Below are 19583 nucleotides of genomic sequence, written 5' to 3'. Positions count from 1 at the left end.
CAGGGTTGCAAGTCTGCCTTCAGCTGACGCCGCGCTGGACGACTTGAGTGGCAGTGATGATGATGAGGACAACACAACACCCTGTCCACGAGCAGAGAAAATCTCCAACCGGGAATCAAACCCAAGCCCACTGCATGGTAGGCCAACACGTTACCACTCGGTTACGGCGGGGGATGGGCGAATCAGACATGTGACCACTGTGATGATGATGAGGAGAACACAGCACCCTGTCCACGACCAGAGGAAATTTCCAACTCAACCGGGAATCGAATCCAAGCCCGTTGCGTGATAGGCAAACACGTTACCACTCGGCTAAGCGGGGATATCGGCGAATCACAAGTGTGATCATTCTCATTTACCTTCTTCGTACATGTTCAAAATTCGTATGTGATATGGGCTCCAAACATTTGACCAATGTTCTAAAATGGTTGCTATGTTTTGTAAGCAACATAGCAAATGCGTGTTGAGTGGAACACAGTGAATTCTGCCAGCTTTCTACCTATGGAGCCAGCAGCTTGCCGCACTGCTGACATCCGTTCCCGTCAGTCACCGAAGTTACGAGCTGTCGGGCTGGACTAGCACTTGGATGTGTGAACATCCCATCTGCCAAGCTCTGTCGGCACATGGGGTGCACTCAGTCCTTGTTAGGGACACTGAGGAGCTACTTGGTCGAGAAGTAGTGGTTCAAATGGCTCTGAGCACTATGGGATTTAACATCTATGGTCATCAGTCCCCTAGAACTTAGAACTACCTAAACCTAACTAACCTAAGGACAACACACAACACCCAGCCATCACGAGGCAGAGAAAATCCCTGACCCCGCCGGGAATCGAACCCGGGAACCCGGGCGCGGGAAGCGAGAACGCTACCGCACGACGAGAAGTAGTGGCTCTGGTCTCCTAAACTGACATACGTCCAGGAGACCTGTGTGATGACCGGATGCCCCTCCATATCTGCACCCAGTTAGGTCTGTGGCCTGTGATACCATGGCAGTAGTGGAGCAACAAAGACGTCGCCCCAAAGTAGGTCACCCTAGGGCCAGCGTCGTCCCAAGGCTGGCATCACCCCAAATCCAAGATGGCGTCCGTGAAGCGAGTACGCGATGTCACGTGACTTATGTCTAGTTCCTAGGAAGAGGTTAGTGGAGGTAGCCCTTTCTTTCCCGCAATTTTCTTAGGTTAGTATAGGCAGCCCAATCGACCTATCTTCCCGTCAAAAATTCAAACTTGTCGTGAGTTCGTAGGATAGGGTGAGTTAGTTTAGTGGAGGTACCCCTGTTTACCTATTTTCCCGCCATTTTAGGATAATGGTCCTCGCATCATCAGCTGACGTCAATCGCATCATCAGCTGATGTCACGTGACGTCACGTACCTGCGTCACGGCCGCCATCTTGGATTTGGGGTGACGCCTGCCTTGGGGCGACACCGGCCCTGGGATGACCCACTTTGGGGCGACGTCCTTGTTGCTCCACTACTCACAGCAACCAGTCGGTATCGTTGGGCCTCCATGGCCTGTTCAGGCAGAGCATAGTTCAGTCGCGTCCGGCCATCCTGATTTAGGTTTTCCGTGATTTCCCTAAATCGCTCCAGGCAAATGCCGGGATGGTTCCTTTGAAAGGGCACGGCCGACTTCCTTCCCCATCCTTCCCTCAACCGATGAGTCCGATGACCTCGCAGTTTGGTCTCTTCCCCCAAAACAACCCAACCCAACCCCATAGTTTAGTTTTACCTATGGATATTTGTCGACGGCCCGCAGGACGGTGGCGCTGGCCGGCGGCGGGCCCGCGCGCGGCGACGGCAGCGAGTGCAGCGAGTGCGGCGGCGCGCTGCGCGAGGCGCTGCTGGTGTACCGGCGCGCGCACGGCTACTGTGCGCTGCTGGTGTGCGCGCTCGGCACGGCGGCCAACGCGCTCAACGTGGCGGTGCTGACGCGGCGCGAGCTGGCCGCCGCGCCCATCAACCGCCTGCTGACGGCGCTCGCCGTCGCCGACATGCTGCTGATGCTCGAGTACGTGCCCGTCGCAGCCTACCTGTACGTCGTGCTGCCCGAGCAGCGCGATTACCCGTACGGCTGGGCCGCCATGCTGCTGGTGCACGCCCACCTCTCGCTCATGCTGCACTCCGTCAACGTCTGCCTCACGCTCACCCTCGCTGTCTGGAGGTACATCTCCATCAGGTGAGCCCACCACTATCCGCCACATCTCTCGCTTCTTAGGGATCTGCCCAGAGATAGTGTGCTTAAAAGAAGTGTCCATTGTCACTGTGTTAAATCATGACGATACTATTAGTTTTCAACATACGCTGCTAAGCCAAAGCATCATGACCACTGCCCTCCACGACTTGGACGGTGCCCGGTGGTCACGTGATTCCACAGTACTGAGAGAACATTAATATGTGAGCTACCTGTATCTCAGAGTGCATAATTGCATTGATAGGTCTTCCTAGGCAGATACGATGCGATGCTTAGCACAGTGATCTGGCAGCTCTGGGGGCAACAGCGGATCACCTCGAGCTGCGAATCGATTCTAACTGGGTGTGGATAAGAGGTATGGGTGCGTCATTCCATGTTGTTTTGACTCTGCGACAAGAGTCCGTGAATCGAATTGTTTGCTTTCAAATCTCGGTACTCCATGATCAGATGTTTCCAGTGGGTCAGGGACTGGTAGAACACTCTGGCTAGAGAATACCCTCTATCTAAGTTCATAATGGAACAGGACATATATGGTTCTACTATCTTGGGTTATATTGTTGAAAGCTAACGTCATGGAGATCTCGAAGGCAGGACGCAGACCACTGGCCTTAAAACGTCATAGGTTTAATTCACGCTGTCAAAATTGCCACCTTTGGGAAGAAGGAGTGATCGTATTCAGTGACAACTGGCAGTCCACACCATCACTCAAGGTGTTCAACCTGTATGATAATGACAAGCATGATGCGGCAACGTTCATTGCCCTCGGATCCTCCAGTCATGGATTCGTCCATTCTGATGCTGTACGCAGGCCCAGGTCTCGGCTCTGTTGCAGCCTTCTGGGAAGCCATAAAAACTGTCACCTTTCTGACAGTCCTTTATTCTCCAGACATCTGTAGCCTAGATTTAAAATTATAACATTCACATCACAAGTTTCAGCCTTTGATTGGAATCTTCAGATGTAATAAATTCTCCAACAACTTCGTCCGGATACATAACAATTCCAATTAAGCATTTTGAACACCGTTCGTCCTACAATGTCTGACAATGAGGTACGCATCATACGATCACACAATACAAGAGAAGTAGGCAATGAATTACTGAAGGCAGTAATGTGAGCATTGCCATTTTTGAGCGATCTTGGGTATAATAAATTATTCTCTAAACTTTATCTTCGCTAAGGACAGAGGCTAAAGAAATGAATTAAAATTTGTAGCACGGCTGAGACTTGAACCAGTATCTCCTGCTTCCTAGGCAGTTGGGCTAACCGCTACCATACTGACGATTTAAGAAGGGAAAATGGGCTGAAGGCATGAATTGAAGTTCCTGTTAGTGAGGGCACTGACAAAGCTAGTCAGTGCAGCTGTGTTATCCCCACATCTGCTTAGTACACAAGTCTCGTTTGCGTCCCGCCAGCGGAGCTTGGCACAGGCAGTTGTTTACCTGTTGACAGTTGCGAGTCGTTCTAAATATGGCGCACTGCTATAGAAATGCAACGATGGAAATCACTTTTCAACCGCATAACGCCAAACCACGTGCGTATGTGGTTGAACTATTCCTACGAGACGATTTATGTTAAGATTCCCTGGGCACTGTGGGCATGCACTTCTCAATTACGGCCACCTTTATTTACGTCGAGGAAATAAATTCCGAGGTGTGCACAACTGTGGCGAAAAAATTCGCGATTCGCTTAAGTTCGAACACCCTGATGATCACATTGGGGCGATACAGAGGACCGTGCACGCCTCTACTTGCGCACATTTAGAGTCTGTTAACTCCCCTTTAATGAGCAAGGTGACGTCGTAAAATGCAGCTTTCTGTCCCTACTAAAACGTGATCGGATATGTGGTCGAGAAATGTCGTCGAGATTTGAGACTTAAAAGGTGTACAATGGTGTCCGCCAAATAAAAATCGAACTGACAAAACATGTTCCATCGTAACTCAGCATCAGCAGTTGCTGTGCGATAGTGATGTACATTGACCAGCTATGCATGTGTTGTGGCTGCAGCCAGGAAAGTCATGACATGTCAATGTCGGCTGTCACAGGCACTGATTGGAGAATTGGTGCCACCTGTGGGGTCGATAGTCCTCCTCCTCAACCACTTCAGAGTAGTGATGACATCTCCAACGGATGAAGAAACCACCCAATAGAACAGGAATGTCACGGGGTTGTGCATGGCTTAGTCGATGCGCCCGCCATGGCGGCGGGCCGACAAGACATCTTCCACACTCAAGACGAGGTCTATTCTTCTCCTCCAGACCTGCTGACTATGATACCAAGGAAAGCTGACCCTCCTTGAGCTGCCCGTAGGAAAGAGATATGGGATCCGACATTTGGAACTTCTGCACAACAGCAGCTAACTACTTATGGTTCAAGGGCAATAGACGTTGAATGTGACTTGGCGACAAAATTGAGGAAGGAAGATAAGGACGATACAGAATGTGCACTTACTGCCCCAGCGACCAAGTGAATGGCAGTGAGTCAGTGGCGTTTAGGCGAAGGTATCCCTTTCTATCGTCGTCCATGACGACACCACCAGAGGTAGGGACAAGGCAACAAACCTTTCGATTGGCAAAAATCAACCCCAACACTGTCAGAACGTGTCATAAATTCTCCATGTTGCAAGATATGCCTAATGCTGTGGACATCGACATGTCTCTCCTGCAACAGGTCCACGTAGCCCGTTTTCCTGACCTCTTCAATTACACAACTCATGTCTCCCATGCTTCGCCCAACGGTAGCGGAGTCGCCGTCCTAAATAGACAGGTCTTGGTAGCCAGTGACGTTCGATATCTCCCCAGTTCAAACGCATGGCCGCCACAGTGAACTTACTCACTAATGTCTATCTTCCTTCCGTTACAGGCTGACGGCCGAAACTCTCCAGATTTTTTGCAGAGGATATTGTGCTGCTCTGCCACTGTCAGCTAGACGATCTGGTGATTGACATGAACTACATTTGCACACAAGCGCCTACGGAATGGCTCCTGCGATATTCCCCATGAGCTGAGTTTGACATTCTCATTCGTAATCTTCAACTGATGGAAACATGGCGCCACATCCACAGGGATAGACATGGCTATGCTAAATTCACCAATCATTCGTCCAGCAGACACCACCGGATTTATGTCACCCGCTCACTACAGATGGCGATACCTGATCGGGAACTATGGCCAACAGCTTTTTTTTTCGGATCTGTTGCCCTACGTCTGCACCATAGCCCCCCGTCCCCGTCAGAGTATAGTGCAGTAGGAGCCCATGGGAGCTCACCACCATCCACTTGTCCTCTGTAGTCTGTCATGTAGCTGTGGAAAATGTATGGAATAAGTGCGTCCGCTGCCATGGACTTTACCCCGCAGCCTTAAGATGAGGGACTCACTGCATAAAACCAACCCTCGGGCGATGATGTATGGTAGAGAAGCATCTGCGTGGCGCAGACACATAATCGACTTTTATTTTGTGCTGTTTAAGACTTTTCCGACGTAGTAACTGCTTCATTCGTTCACGGATGTCCTTTCGGAAAATACTGGGGAAGCTGCACAGTATTTCGACGGAGCAGCTTCTCGTCATATTCAGGCGTTTACTGACGTATTTCTGCAATTGCTAGCCAATACACACTACTTGGTATCACTTATTACATTCTTAACATAAATTATGATATCCATCTTTTTGGTGTTATTGCTTGTAATAATCTTCAACATTTTTTATTTCCATAACGTGACTACAGTGCTTGGTGTCACATTGCACACTGGTGTTATCCACTTAAAGAACACAAATATTAACAAGAAAAATTACCTCTTATAGGTCAGATTACTACTTTACTTTGTCAGCAATGTACACTACTGGCCATTAAAATTGCTACACCAAGAAGAAATGCAGATGATAACCGGGTATTCATTGGACAAATATATTATACTAGAACTGACATCTGATGACATTTCCACGCAATTTGGGTGCATAGATCCTCAGAAAACAGTACCCAGAACAACCACTTTTGGCCGTAATGACGGCCTTGATACACCTGGGCATTGAGTCAAACTGAGGTACAGCTGCCCATGCAGCTTCAACACGGTACCACAGTTCATCAAGAGTAGTGACTGGCGTATTGTGACGAGCCAGTTTTTCGGCCACCATTGACCAGACGTTTCCAATTGGTGAGAGATCTCGAGAATGTGCTGGCCAGGCCAGTAGTCCAACATTTTCTGTATCCAGAAAGGCCCATACACCACCTGCAACATGCGGTCGTGCATTATCCTGCTGAAATGTAGGGTTTCGCGAGGATCATTAAGGACAGAGCCACGGGTCGTAACACATCTGAAATGTAATGTCCAAATGTCCACTGTTCAGAGTGGCGTCAATGCGGACAAGAGGTGACCGAGTCGTGTAACCAACGGCACCCCATACCATCACGTCGGACGATACACCACTATCGCGATAACGAATAAACACTTCCAATGCGCGTTCACCACGATGTCGCCAAACACGGATGCGACCATCATGATGCTGTAAACAGAACCTGGATTCATCCGAAAAAATGACGTTTTGCCATTCGTGCACCCAGGTTCGTCGTTGAGTACACCATCGCAGGCGCTCCTGTCTGTGATGCAGCGTCAAAGGTAACCGCAGCCATGGTCTCCGAGCTGATAGTCCATACTTCTGCAAACGTCGTCGATCTGTTCGTGCAGATGGTTGTTGTCTTGCAAACGACCACATCTGTCGACTCAGGGATCGAGACGTGGCTGCACTATTCGTTACATACATGTGGATAAGATTCCTGTCATCTCGACTGCTAGTGATACGAGGCCGTTGGGATCCAGCGTGGCGTTCCATATTACCCTCCTGAACCCACCGATTCCATATTCTGCTAACAGTCACTGGATCTCTAACCAACACGAGCAGCAGTGTCGCGATACGATAAACCGCCATCGCGATAATCTACAATCCGACCTTTATCAAAGTCGGAAACGCGATGGTACGCATTTCTCCTCCTTACGCGAGGCATCACAACAACGTTTCACCAGGCAACGCCGGTCAACTGCTGTTTGTGTATGAGAAATCGATTGGAAACTTTCCTAATGTCAGCACGTTGTAGGTGTCGCCACCGGCGCCAACCTTGTGTGAATGCTCTGAAAAGCTAATCATTTGCATATCAAAGCATCCTCTTCCTGTCGATTAAATTTCGCGTCTGTAGCACGTCACCTTGGTGGTGTAGAAAATTTTAATGGCCAGAAGTGTATACGCTGACTCGCTTGAAAAGCGCAGACGCCAAGGGTTGAGGCTAAATCGTAGACGACTCATACAGCACGGCGACATCCTGGCATGTTAGTCCGTCAGGGGGCACTGGGTGTCGCTATGTTCTGTGATTCGTTTACAATAACGTTGTATGCTCATCCTTTGGCACCTGCCCTTTTCTAGCGAGTCAGAGCCATTGAAGCACCTCACGATGACGAGTAGCTGTCTCGTCGAAATATTGTGTAGCTTCCACAACATTATCCGACGCAACGCCCGTGAACCAGTGAAGCGACTTTTATTTTACCATCCTCAGAGAATGTTCACAATGACTTCCGTCGCTGGAGAGACAGGCTTCAGTAAACCATGCCTAATGAAAGATGGCTTCTCTCACACGCCTCCGTTTGGAAGGAGCCACAGCACATGAACATGAGCATGTGCAAGACCGATTGCTCACAGAACAGCTTTTAATGTATCACATAATCACGGAGCACAGAAAGTGGCGATGAGTGCTGGTCCACTTTACCGACATGGAGGTGGTAGACGTCTCAACAAACAATGGGATACAGCCAAAGGTTGTCATGAGCATTATGCTCGACTGTATTCAGTGTAGCAACTGGATCCGGCGCTCATTACCGGAGTCTCAGGGTTGATCAAGCCCTCATAACACAATCATTGGAGGCGGTCTTGACAGGGGACATTTCAGAGGACGAAGTGTCTGATGCCGTCAACAGACGTTTGGTCGTCAAGAACCCATTGCCATATGGCCTCCATTTGGAGTTTTATCGAGCCTTCAAGCAGCTGTTAATGCTGTGTTAGATTGAGATATGCCAAGAACTGATGTCTCCAAAAGTACCACTTCCTGTTAGCTTCCTGGAAGGACTGATAGTGCCTATTCATAAACCAAATGGTGGGTCCTGTATCCATGGTTACCAGTTCTTGAAGCTGCTGAAGAGTGAAATGAAAATTTTCACTAGGTTAATAACACAAAGGTTCAGCTCGTACAAGGTGTGCTGGTTTTCATAGACTTAAGTCAAGCATTTGACTAAGTTGACCTCTCATTCTTGACAGAAGTTCTCTGGAGCATCAGATACCCAGAACGCTTTCTCGAAGTGATGAAGTGCCTCCTAATTGATGCATTACAGAGTATTCTCATTAACAATCCAGTCATTAAATAGCGGCCATCCATATTCACCGCTCAGTGTGCCAAGGCTGCCCTTTGATATATTATGTGTTGGCCTTGGAGCGCTTGTTACTGGCCTATGCCATCGACTCACTAGGATACTGCTCGACACTGCCACCCTCATATGCACCACATATGCAGGAGACTTTATGCTGGTACTCCATGGTGGTGATGATTTGAGAACCTCCACAGAATGGATCAAGACGTATGAGTCCGTCTCGGTTAGCCGCATTAACCTCGAAAAGTCAGCAGTCGTACAAATTGGGAAGGGATCATTATCTGACAGTGTCACCTTCTTACGCGTCTGCAACCAGATGAGATGCGATATACATCTTACACCATACACCACATGACGACGCATAATTATAGGCGCCTTCTGCACCAAATTAGAGAAGGGTTAGCAGATCACGACACTTCGAACATCCTCCAGGTACGCTAGGCCAGTATCTACCTAGTGTCGCACGTCCTGACGGTGCATAGACTCTTTTATTTACGAACCCAAGGGCCTGGTCCATTATGGCGATTCTTGGCTGCTTCGTTAGCACAGTTATCTTGTTCAAAGTTCGACGTGAATCGGACATGGGAGTACTAAGTCTAGTAAACGCTTATGACAGAGCGATGGCCCTCTCCCTTAGGCCAAATTTACGGTTAAGGCATCGCTGCCCCACAGCCTCAAGGACTTACTGCTTTAGTGACAGCCTCTCTCAAGTTCCTGGTGTCACTGCAAAACATCATGGCACTGTTTTTCTACCTTGGGCGTTTTCGCTTGGAACTCAGATATACACTTCTTTCCTGCTTCCACCTTTGTCGAGGGCAAGCAGATCCATCTCATCCTACAATGGAAACAAGAACAGTATCCTGTAGTAACAAAATACCCCAACACGAAACGGTGTGTCGTATGCCGGACAGTCTACGCAGCCAAATTCGACTCCAATGTCCACTTGACATATGACAGTCAATGGTGGGATCCCCCAACTGCTTGCAGTGTAGTGACGTTGGACGAACTCCACCTTAACTGTGGAGATGTCCGAATAGCCGTGCGTGTTGGCGCACCGCTTCCCAGATGGGGTGGTGCGCCAGACGTGGACTGAATCCACCCATTGGAGGGCGAGAAGGCTGGTGCGCAAGCCAACCTGGAAGCGGTTTTTAGGCGGTTTCCTACATCCCGCTAGATGCCTAATGGACAGGTATCTAAGTGCCACCTGAGTTACACGATTTGAAAAATTATTAGAAAAATTTCGGTCACTTCCATACATTCCGTCCGAGGTAATGGTGTGGCAACAGGAAGGGCAACCAGCGACCCGTTAAACTAACCTTGCCAAATGCGTTAATAACCATGTCGACTGTGCACCAGTGTGGGACGCAGACAAAAGAAAATGAAGAAGAACATAAACAGTTAGGAGACCACATATTTCCCTTTAGCAGTACAGCAATGTTTAAAAGCTCCTGCTTGTCCTTGCTGCGAATCAGCTTAGTCCTTGGTTCATCGTATGTAGACTTACGGTCCTGCATGGCCCAGTGGAAAACCTGTCTGTCCTCTTCTGCGCTAATCATGTGGAACAACTGGGATACTGTATGACATTGAAAATAGTTCTCCTGAGGTTATCCACTTCTTATATTCCTCATAGTCGTTAGACCCCCACCGTCGTGGACATCAACATTGCGAAATGATACGTCTCTTTCACGATAAGCAAAGATTCTGTCACAGTCGAATTCCGGCACTTGCTGGTGGTCTTCTCGCCCTCTAACATGAGACCTAACTCTTTCTTCTCACTAATAAACAACAAATTCCAACTCGATTTCTCAATGAGATATCCGCTGTGTCATTTATACAGGGTGTTACAAAAAGGTACGGCCAAACTTTCAGGAAATATTCCTCACACACAAATAAAGAAAAGATGTTATGTGGACATGTGTCCGGAAACGCTTAATTTCCATGTTAGAGCTCATTTTAGTTTCGTCAGTATGTACGGTACTTCCTCGATTCACCGCCATGATTTCATACGGGATACTCTACCTGTGCTGCTAGAACATGTGCCTTTACAAGTACGACACAACATGTGGTTCATGCACGATGGAGCTCCTGCACATTTCAGTCGAAGTGTTCGTACGCTTCTCAACAACAGATTCGGTAACCGATGGATTGGTAGAGACGGACCAATTCCTTGAAAGCTCTCCTGACCTCAACCCTCTTGACTTCCATTTATAGGGGCCTTTGAAAGCTCTTGTCTATGCAACCCCGGTACCAAATGTAGAGACTCTTCGTGCTAGTATTGTGAACGGCTGTGATACAATACGCCATTCTCCAGGGCTGCATCAGCGCATCAGGGATTCCATGCGACGGAGGGTGGATGCATGTATCCTCGCTAACGGAGGACATTTTGAACATTTCCTGTAACAAAGTGTTTGAAGTCACACTGATACATTCTGTTGCTGTGTGTTTCCATTCCATGATTTATGTGATTTGAAGAGAAGTAATAAAACGAGCTCTAACATGGAAAGTAAGCGTTTCCGGACACATGTCCACATAACATATTTTCTTTCTTTGTGTGTGAGGAATGTTTCCTGAAAGTTTGGCCGTACCTTTTTGTAACACCCTGTATATAGAGCATTGCAGCTGCCACTACCGATGTCGTGTTACATCCGACCTTCAGTAACCACAGGCCAGATCTCCATATTCTATCGCTCGCTACGGGAAAACTATTAGTCGTACAGAAAAAATAAACATGACCTTTCTGTAGAAATTTAATGTTGTTAAATTTTGTGCTTGGATAAGTTTTCGCAAAAGGCGGTAGTTTTAAAGTTATTCAAGAAAAACGTAAAAAAGGGACCTCCAGACGCACCCACACTCACACACTCACTGCACGGTGCTGCTTCCTATCACTATACAAAAATTTGCACATGCGCGAACTACTTCCACATTCGACCTTTTTTGGTCTTTGTTGGCCGGCATTATTATGCCATTGCCTTAGTCGATCACTTACAAACTGTATAAGTGACATTTGTGGAAATTCTACCTAACAACATCGTGGAATTTAATAGCACAAAATAAAAAATTTCTTCGTTGTATTTGTCACGACTACGAAACTATTGTGATTGTAAGGGTTACGCTACGAAACAGGACGCACTGTAGATCCTGACTGGTGACAGTTGAATGTGGGGGTGGAGATTCGTTTGGAGATCAATGTTCGTTTTGCTTAAATACCTCGAAAACCGTGGCCGATACAGCTCGCTTACGTAGTCGAGTTCACAGCCGGCACGGTAGGTCAACGTGTTCAGACAGAGGGATAGCTGCAGTCTGTAATCAAAAAAGAAACAGAGTGACGGTATCGACAATGAACGGGTGCCATGCGTGATTCACCCCGAACAGATGCAAATGAGCAAAATGAGATCAACAACAACAATATGAAAGTTTACTGACGGAAGCTTGTGCACTGACGCTCTGTTCAGGAGGTTAGCCGGTTCGAATGCTGGTGATGAAAAAAAAATAAAATTCAGTAATAGTATTGGGCCTGTAAGTGGAGAAGAGATGGTGGTGTAAAGTTCCTGATCGCCGGCTTTTGCGCCACTGCCGTGGTTTAAAAACCAAACCTATCCATAGTGTCTCAAGAAGTGAGGGGATGTGACATTGTTGATGGCGACTTCTCTGTCGGATGGGGGCATTAAGATTGGCTGCATCGTTGCTATTCGCGAGAACTAGGCTATGCGCCAGCAATGGGTTTCACCCTCTCCATTCTCTCATCATCATCATAATCATAATCATCATCATCATCGTCATACAACACAAACATAGGTAGTGGGGCAGAGAGAGTACAAGGGCATTTCCTTAGTGTGGGCTAAATACATTCCTGGCAAACTTGATTGATTTATGACCCTTTCCCCCTCCCCTTCAAATGTTGTTATGCTCATTGGTTTATGACCCCCTAGGGGGTTGATTTATGAGTCCCCTGGGGAAAATATGTTCTTCTGAAAAATCCACATCCTCTTCCCTGACCCCAACTTCTCTGGGAAATCCCCAATCCCCCTGCCCCTCGCCAAGCTCACTTTTGCCTGCAAATTATTTGAAAAATTAATTAAGTTGATCAATTAATTAACCCTCTCCCTCATGGGAAATTCCCAAGCCTTCCTCTCCTCCCACATCCCCCTCCCCATCGAAAAGAAATTTTCAGGACAATCGCTGTCTGTGCTGAGCTGTTGGTGTGGAAGGTGCAACTATTACCCTGTCCAGCAACTACATGTCCTAGTCACTCAATTACACCACTGCAGATTTGAAGTATTGTTTGTTGGAAAATTTTTGCGTGTGTGCTCGCCTTGATGTCCAGAGATCTACTGAGCTAGCGCACAATGCCACCACCACAGGACGTCCTACCCATCACCCCCTCCTCCCTACCAGTCGAGAGAAAATTAGTGGGAACGGAAGAGCCGCAGCGCTTACTCTCGTGTGTGGGAGGCACATAGTTGTTGATCTGTTGCTGGAAAGAGAACATAAATCGTTCGGCTTCTCCATTCAATTGAGGATAAAACGGAGCACTGGTAAGGTGAGTGATACCATTGGCTGTACAAAACTGTTCAAATTCCAGAGCCGTAAACTGTGGCCAATGTCTGCAAGCGAAACTTCAGGCAAATCCTGCAAGCAAAAAATAGATGACAAAGCCTGAATGGTACTTGGCGATATAGTCGAGTTCATGGGCACTTCAAACGGATATTTGCTAAAAGAATCTGCAACAATAAACGAACGAGTGTTCCAAAAGGGACCAGCAAAGTGAATATGCACTCACCGCCTCGGTGATTGAGACTTTGGCCAATCTGAAATCATTTCCGGATGGGTCAACAGATTCTCAGCACAAGCGCGACACTGTGACGTCATTTGTTCAATGTGTGCGGCTATGGTCCATCAAATACTGTGACCACGCACTAACTGTTTATGCGTACATTTCCCTAATGTCCTTGGTGGAGCAATCACAAAACTTCTTTTTGGAACACTTTAGGAATAAGCACACGCGATTCTCCAGAGTCGGTTTGCAACAAAATCACGCTGTGCTGGATGGAGAGCCCATGCCGACGATCAAACCATCGGTTCTCGAAAGAATTCACTGAAGGAGGTAAGCAGTGCAGCTGTAGTAAAACAAAAGGTTCAAGGTTTGCTTCTGCGGCCTGTGAAATTTTCCTGTAGCGCAGTGGAAAAGACTGTAGAAGTTCAATGTCCTACACATAGATCTGTCAACATAATGCGGCAGTAGCATCGAATTCAGAATCAGGACCAACAGGAAGGCGAAAAAGGGCGTCAGCATTTACATGGTTCGACATGTGCCAGTATAGTATTTCGTACTCATACTGTGACAATAACAACGCCTACCGTTGCAGGTTCTGAGCCGTACTTGGCGGAACATATTTGGACGGACGAAACCAAGACTTCAAATGGTTCAATTGGCTCTGAGCAGTATGGGACTTCAGCATCTGAGGTCATAACTCCCCTACACTTAGAATTACTTAAACCTAACTAACCCAAGGACATCACACCAATCCATGCCCGAAGCACGATTCGAATCTGCGACCATAGCAACAGGGCGGTTCCAAACTGAAGCGCCTATAACTGCTCGGTCACAGCGGCCGGCAAACCAAGACTGAAGTGATTTATGGTACGTCACTAGGTAAAACTTCCGACCAAGCAGATAATGGTGAAACTTGGTCGCGCCATAGATAATAACGAGCGCTTCTTCTAGCTTTGCGAATACTAACATTGAGTCTTGGTCAATAATATGGAAGTGAAAGCAATCAGCCTGTCCTGCGAACCAAATCTGTGCGACAGCACAGCTCCGATTCTGTAAGAAGAAACGTCTACCTCCAAAACCACAGGCTTAGCGGGATCGAAATGAACAAAGACATTTGTCACTCAACAAGAAATTTTTAAGTTTCTAGAATGCATTCCGGCACTCTTTGGACCAAAAAAGCACATTCTTCCGGCGCAAATGATGCAGAGCCGCGATCTGGGCTGCCTTGAATATAAACAGAATATAATATGTCAATTTCCCGAGAACAGACTATGTTACGTTCCGCGGGCAGAATATGTACCGAATTTCAGTCTGAAAAAAGGTACATTTGTCCAGGTGACACTACGAACCTGCAGCGCAAAGCCCTTGAAAATTCATACGAAGGTTACTAATATGCTTCATAGGTACACTTTCTGACTCCACAAAATCGTCCAAGTAATTTGATAAGAAGGGAACTTTTGCAGTAAGCTGTTCTATGAAGCGTTCGAATATGGCAGGCGTGGCAACGACGCCGAAGGGTAAGTGCAAAAATGTGAACAACCTTAAATGTGTGTTGACCAGAAACAATTTTAGACACTCCTCATCTAGCGGAATTACAGATACACATCACTTAAGTCAGTTGTTGAAAAATAGCGGCCTACACCAAGCCTGTCATTAATTCCTCACGGTGAGGCTATGGATATGTATCGATTATGGTTTGTTGATTCACAGTGGATTTAAAGTCATCGCAAGGACGAAATTGTCCAGAAGTCTTTGGTAAAGTCACTAAGAGAGAAGCCCACTGACTAGCCCGGATAATAACTCCACTGTCTTGCCGTTCTTTAAGTTCCCTTGCAACATCGTCTCCAAATGCATGAGGGACGGGACACACCCGAAAAAACTTACGTTGCGCATAGTACTTCATTGTATCGCACGCTACAACGTTACGTACTCTGCCAAGTCCGTCAGACAATAAATCAGGAAACTCTACATTCAGTTAAGTAACACTGTTAAAAAAAATGGTTCAAATGGCTCTGACCACTATGGGACGTAACATCTGTGGTCATCAGTCCCCTAGAACCTAGAACTACTTAAACCTAACTAACCTAAGGACTTCACTCACATCCATGCCCGAGGCAGGATTCGAACCTGCGACCGTAGCGGTCACGCGGTTCCGGGCTGAAGCGCCTAGAACCGCACGGCCACACCGGCCGGCAGTAACGCTGTCTTTTTGGTTGAAAGCATACACAGAAAGTACGTTGTCCTGAATACGAATATCAAACAAATCAAAAGAACTTAACCCAAAAATATTTTCTCGGTCTCTCGAGCGCAAAATTGTAAATGTTACTGTTCTGGTGTGCGACTGGAATGTGGCAGTCAAACTACATGTAACATGCACTAGCATGTTCTGACAGTTACACTCAGCAAGTTGCGTGCTCAATTTTGTCAATTGTGGCAAGTCCAACTCTATATACGGAAGCGCCAGCGTGTAACTGAAGTGGCACACACCATCCAGCTACCACTAAGCTAGCAAACAGTTTGCCTGACTGTCGTTGTACAACAGTTCGGCGGGGTAAAGACACATTGTGAATTTGATCATTACTAGTACCAGTAGCCAGTTTAGAAACAACTACACTGAAGTGCCAAAGAAACTGGTACACCTGCCTAATTTCGTGTAGGGCTCCACGAGCACGCAGAAGTGCCGCAATACTTCGTGGCATGGACTCGACTGATGTCTAAAGCAGTGCTGTAGGGAATTGACACCATGAATCCTGCAGTGCTGTCCATAGATCCGTAAGAGTACGCGGGGGTGGAGATCTCTTCTGAACAGCACGTTGCAAGGCATCCCAAATATGCACAATAATGTTCATGTCTTGGGAGTTTGGTGCCCAGTGGAAGTATTTAATCTCGAACGGGTGTTCCTTGAGCCACTCTGTAGCATTTCTGTACGCTTAGGGTGGGGCAGTGTCCTGCTGCAATTGTCGAAGTGCCTCGGTATGCACAATGGACATTAATGGATGCAGGTGATGAGACAGGGTGCGTACCTACGTATCACCTATCAGAGTCGTATCTAGACGTATCAGGGGTCCCATATCTCTCCAACAGCACACACCCCACACCATTACAGAGCCTCCACCAGCTTAAACAGTCCCCTGCTCGCGTTCAGGGCATATGGGTTCATGCAGTTGTCTCCATAGCCGTACACGTCCATGCGCTCAATACAATTTGAAACGAGACTTGTCTGACCAACCAACATGTTTCCAGTCATAAACAGTCAAATGTCCGTGTTGAGGGGCCCAGGCGAGGCGTAAAGCTTTGCGTGGTTCAGTTATTAAGGATACACAAATGGGCTTTGGATCCCAAAGCCTATATCGATGATGATTCGTTGAATTGTTTTCACGCTGACACTTGTTAAGGCCCAACATTGAAATCTGCAGCAATTTTCTGAGAATTGCACTTCTGTCACGTCAAACGATTCTCTTCAGTCGTCGTTTGACCCGTTCTTGCAGGATCTTTTTCCGGCTGCAGCGATGTCGGAGATATGATGTTTTACCCAATTCCTAATATTCACGGTACACTCGTAAACGGCCGTACGGGAAACTCCTCACTTCATTGATACCTCGGAGATCCTGTGTCCCGTCTCTCGTGCGCCGACTGTAATACACGTTCAAAGTAACATAAATCTTGATAACCTGCCGTTGCAGCAGGAATAACCGATCTAACAACTGCGCCAGACACTTGTTAGTGCATGTAGGCATTGTTGGTTGCGGCACCGATTCTACCTGTTTACATATCTCTTTATTTGAATACACTTGCCTGCACCAGTGTCGTTGACGCTTCAGTGTACATTCACTGATTAAGAAGTTGCTGTGTGCTTACGAATGTGAGCGTGGGTAAATTTCTTTTTATGTTGCAAACACGCGGTGTGCACATAACCTGGTTTCCCACATGCAAAGAAAGTGAAGCTCCGCGAATGGCACTTTTATCTTTTATGTGTGGAAAAGCAGCGGCGACATGATTTCACAGCAGACACATGCGTGCACACTAATTGTTTACTCTGACAGGGCGCGGTGGCCTGTTTGCGCACAGTCGTCAGTCGCAAGGCCGTAGCTGTTTGTATCTTTGTGTTACACTGCAAATGAGAGCTACCTCAAAGCTTTCCACGCCTCTATCACTTAAGTCCTGATGTTGAATAATTTGCAACACTTGTTTCAAAGTTGGATCAGAATGTTTAAGAACTTGTTCACGAATCCTATTACCTGGCACATTGTACGTAATTGCACCATGAATAACTGCGTCACTTTAGGACAGTCTACAGATACAATGTAAACAACCTTGTCGTTTCAAATCCTGAAGGTCAGTGAACCACTGACGTTGTATCTGTTCTTTCCATTACAATAATCCAAAGAACTTGTAACGAGCTGCCTCTAACTGATCCTCGTAATACGTAGAGAGGACGGGAACTGAATTCTCAAAAACTAGCAAGGAATAACTTCTGAGCAAACTCCTGTGATGGCCGTTGACAAGAAGTAACAAAGTTTCACCGCACCTTGCACTTGATGTGTAGCACAGTGAGCGTCGAATTGAGCGTAGTACTCGTTCCATTCGTATTGTTGTTCATCGAAAGCGTGGAACGATGGAATGCACGAAGGCAGTGCCATGGCTGTAGCTGGCTGTAGAGGCGGTGTTTCTGCTGCAGCGGCTTGTGTGTTAATAAGTGACTGCCGTCATCAACATTTCGTGGTTCTGAAACTCTATAAACTTCATTATATCAAAGCCAGCAGCATCCGGAGGATTAGGCGCCGGTGGTGTAGCAAGCGGGTTCATTTGAATGAGGAGAGCACCGCAGCAAAGTTATAGATACAGTTATACGCAAATAGTAGAAATGCGCTTCCGAAACAAGAGAGAGACATAGTGACGCACTGTCACGGAGCGGCGTAGAGCAAAGGTTGATGTGTTGGTAAATGTGCCAACACCTTGTAGATAGAGGCGGCCTAACTGCACGCTATCTAACGCAGACGGGCGTGAATTCTGGAACAGGATAAGTAGTGAATTCTCATAAGAAAAGTATGCAGCTCCTCGAATACTTATCTCTTAATCTCTGATGTGAGTACAGCATTCTGGATGAGACATTTCTTACGAGAACTATCAAACTATGTAAGGCTAATCGCGCCTTGCTAGGTCGCAGCCATGGACGTAGCTGAAGGCTATTCTAACTGTCTCTCGGCAAATGAGAGAAAGGCTTCGTCAGTGTAGTCGCTAGCAAAGTCGTCGTACAACTGGGGCGAGTGCTCGTCCGTATCTCGAGACCTGCCTTGTGGTGGCGCTCGGTCTGCGATCACACAGTGGCGACACGCGGGTCCGACATGTACTAAATGGACCGCGGCCGATTTAAGCTACCACCTAGCAAGTGTGGTGTCTGGCGGTGACACCACAAAGGTAGCGTTGGTTCTGGAATTCTCGTTGCCAATTGTTGTGTCCGCTACTGTGGAAGTCAGCACCGACACAAACAAGGAAGGAGAGAAACTGCTATAGCAGGTATCAGGAATCTAAAAAGGGTTTGTATATTAAACTTACAGATTATTTTTTTTTTTTTTTTTTTTTTTGGGTCATCAGTCTTCTGGCTGGTTTGATGCGGTCCGCCACGAATATCTCTCCTGTGCCAACCTCTTCACCTCAGAGCCGCACTTGCAACATTCGTCTTCAACTATTTGCTGAATGTATTCCTATCTCTGCCTTTCTCTACAGTTTTTGTTCTCTACAGCTCCCTCTATTACCAATGAAGTCATTCCCTGATCTCTTAACAGATCCTATCATCCTGCCTCTTCCCTTGTCAGTGTTTTCCACATATTCCTTTCCTCTCCGATCCGAACCCTATTAGTCCATCTAATTTTCAACATTATTGTGTAGCACCACATCTCAAATGCTTTGATTCTCTTCGGTTCCGATGTTCCCACAGTCCACGATTCGCTACCATGCAATGCTCTGCTCCAAATGTACATTCTCAGAAATATCTTCCTCAAATAATAACAGCAAACTTCTCTTGGCCAGGAATGCCATTTTTGCCAGTGTTAGTCTGCTTTTGATGTCCTCCTTGCTCTGTCGGTCATTGGTTATTTTGCTGCCTAGGTAACAGAATTCCGCAACTTCATTTAAATCGTGACTATCAATACTGATGTCAAGTTTCTCGCTGTCCTCATTACTGTTACTTCTCATTACTCTCGTCTTTCTTCGA

The 19583-nt window shown here is 47.0% G+C and overlaps 1 protein-coding gene across 1 annotated transcript in view; it reads left to right on the top strand.

The window, feature by feature from the left end:
- The window catches only part of LOC124616592 (G-protein coupled receptor dmsr-1-like), a 194814-nt gene that overhangs the window by 113685 nt on the left and 61546 nt on the right, over positions 1-19583 (top strand). The window contains exon 3 of the mRNA XM_047144913.1: positions 1756-2175. Coding sequence (XP_047000869.1) covers positions 1756-2175 — 420 coding nt within the window. The remainder of the gene's footprint in view (positions 1-1755; positions 2176-19583) is intronic.

Source organism: Schistocerca americana, chromosome 5, assembly GCF_021461395.2.
Source record: "Schistocerca americana isolate TAMUIC-IGC-003095 chromosome 5, iqSchAmer2.1, whole genome shotgun sequence".
Lineage (NCBI taxonomy): Eukaryota > Metazoa > Arthropoda > Insecta > Orthoptera > Acrididae > Schistocerca > Schistocerca americana.
The sequence above is the reverse complement of the archived record's forward strand: the minus strand, read 5'-3'. Positions and strand labels throughout refer to the sequence as shown.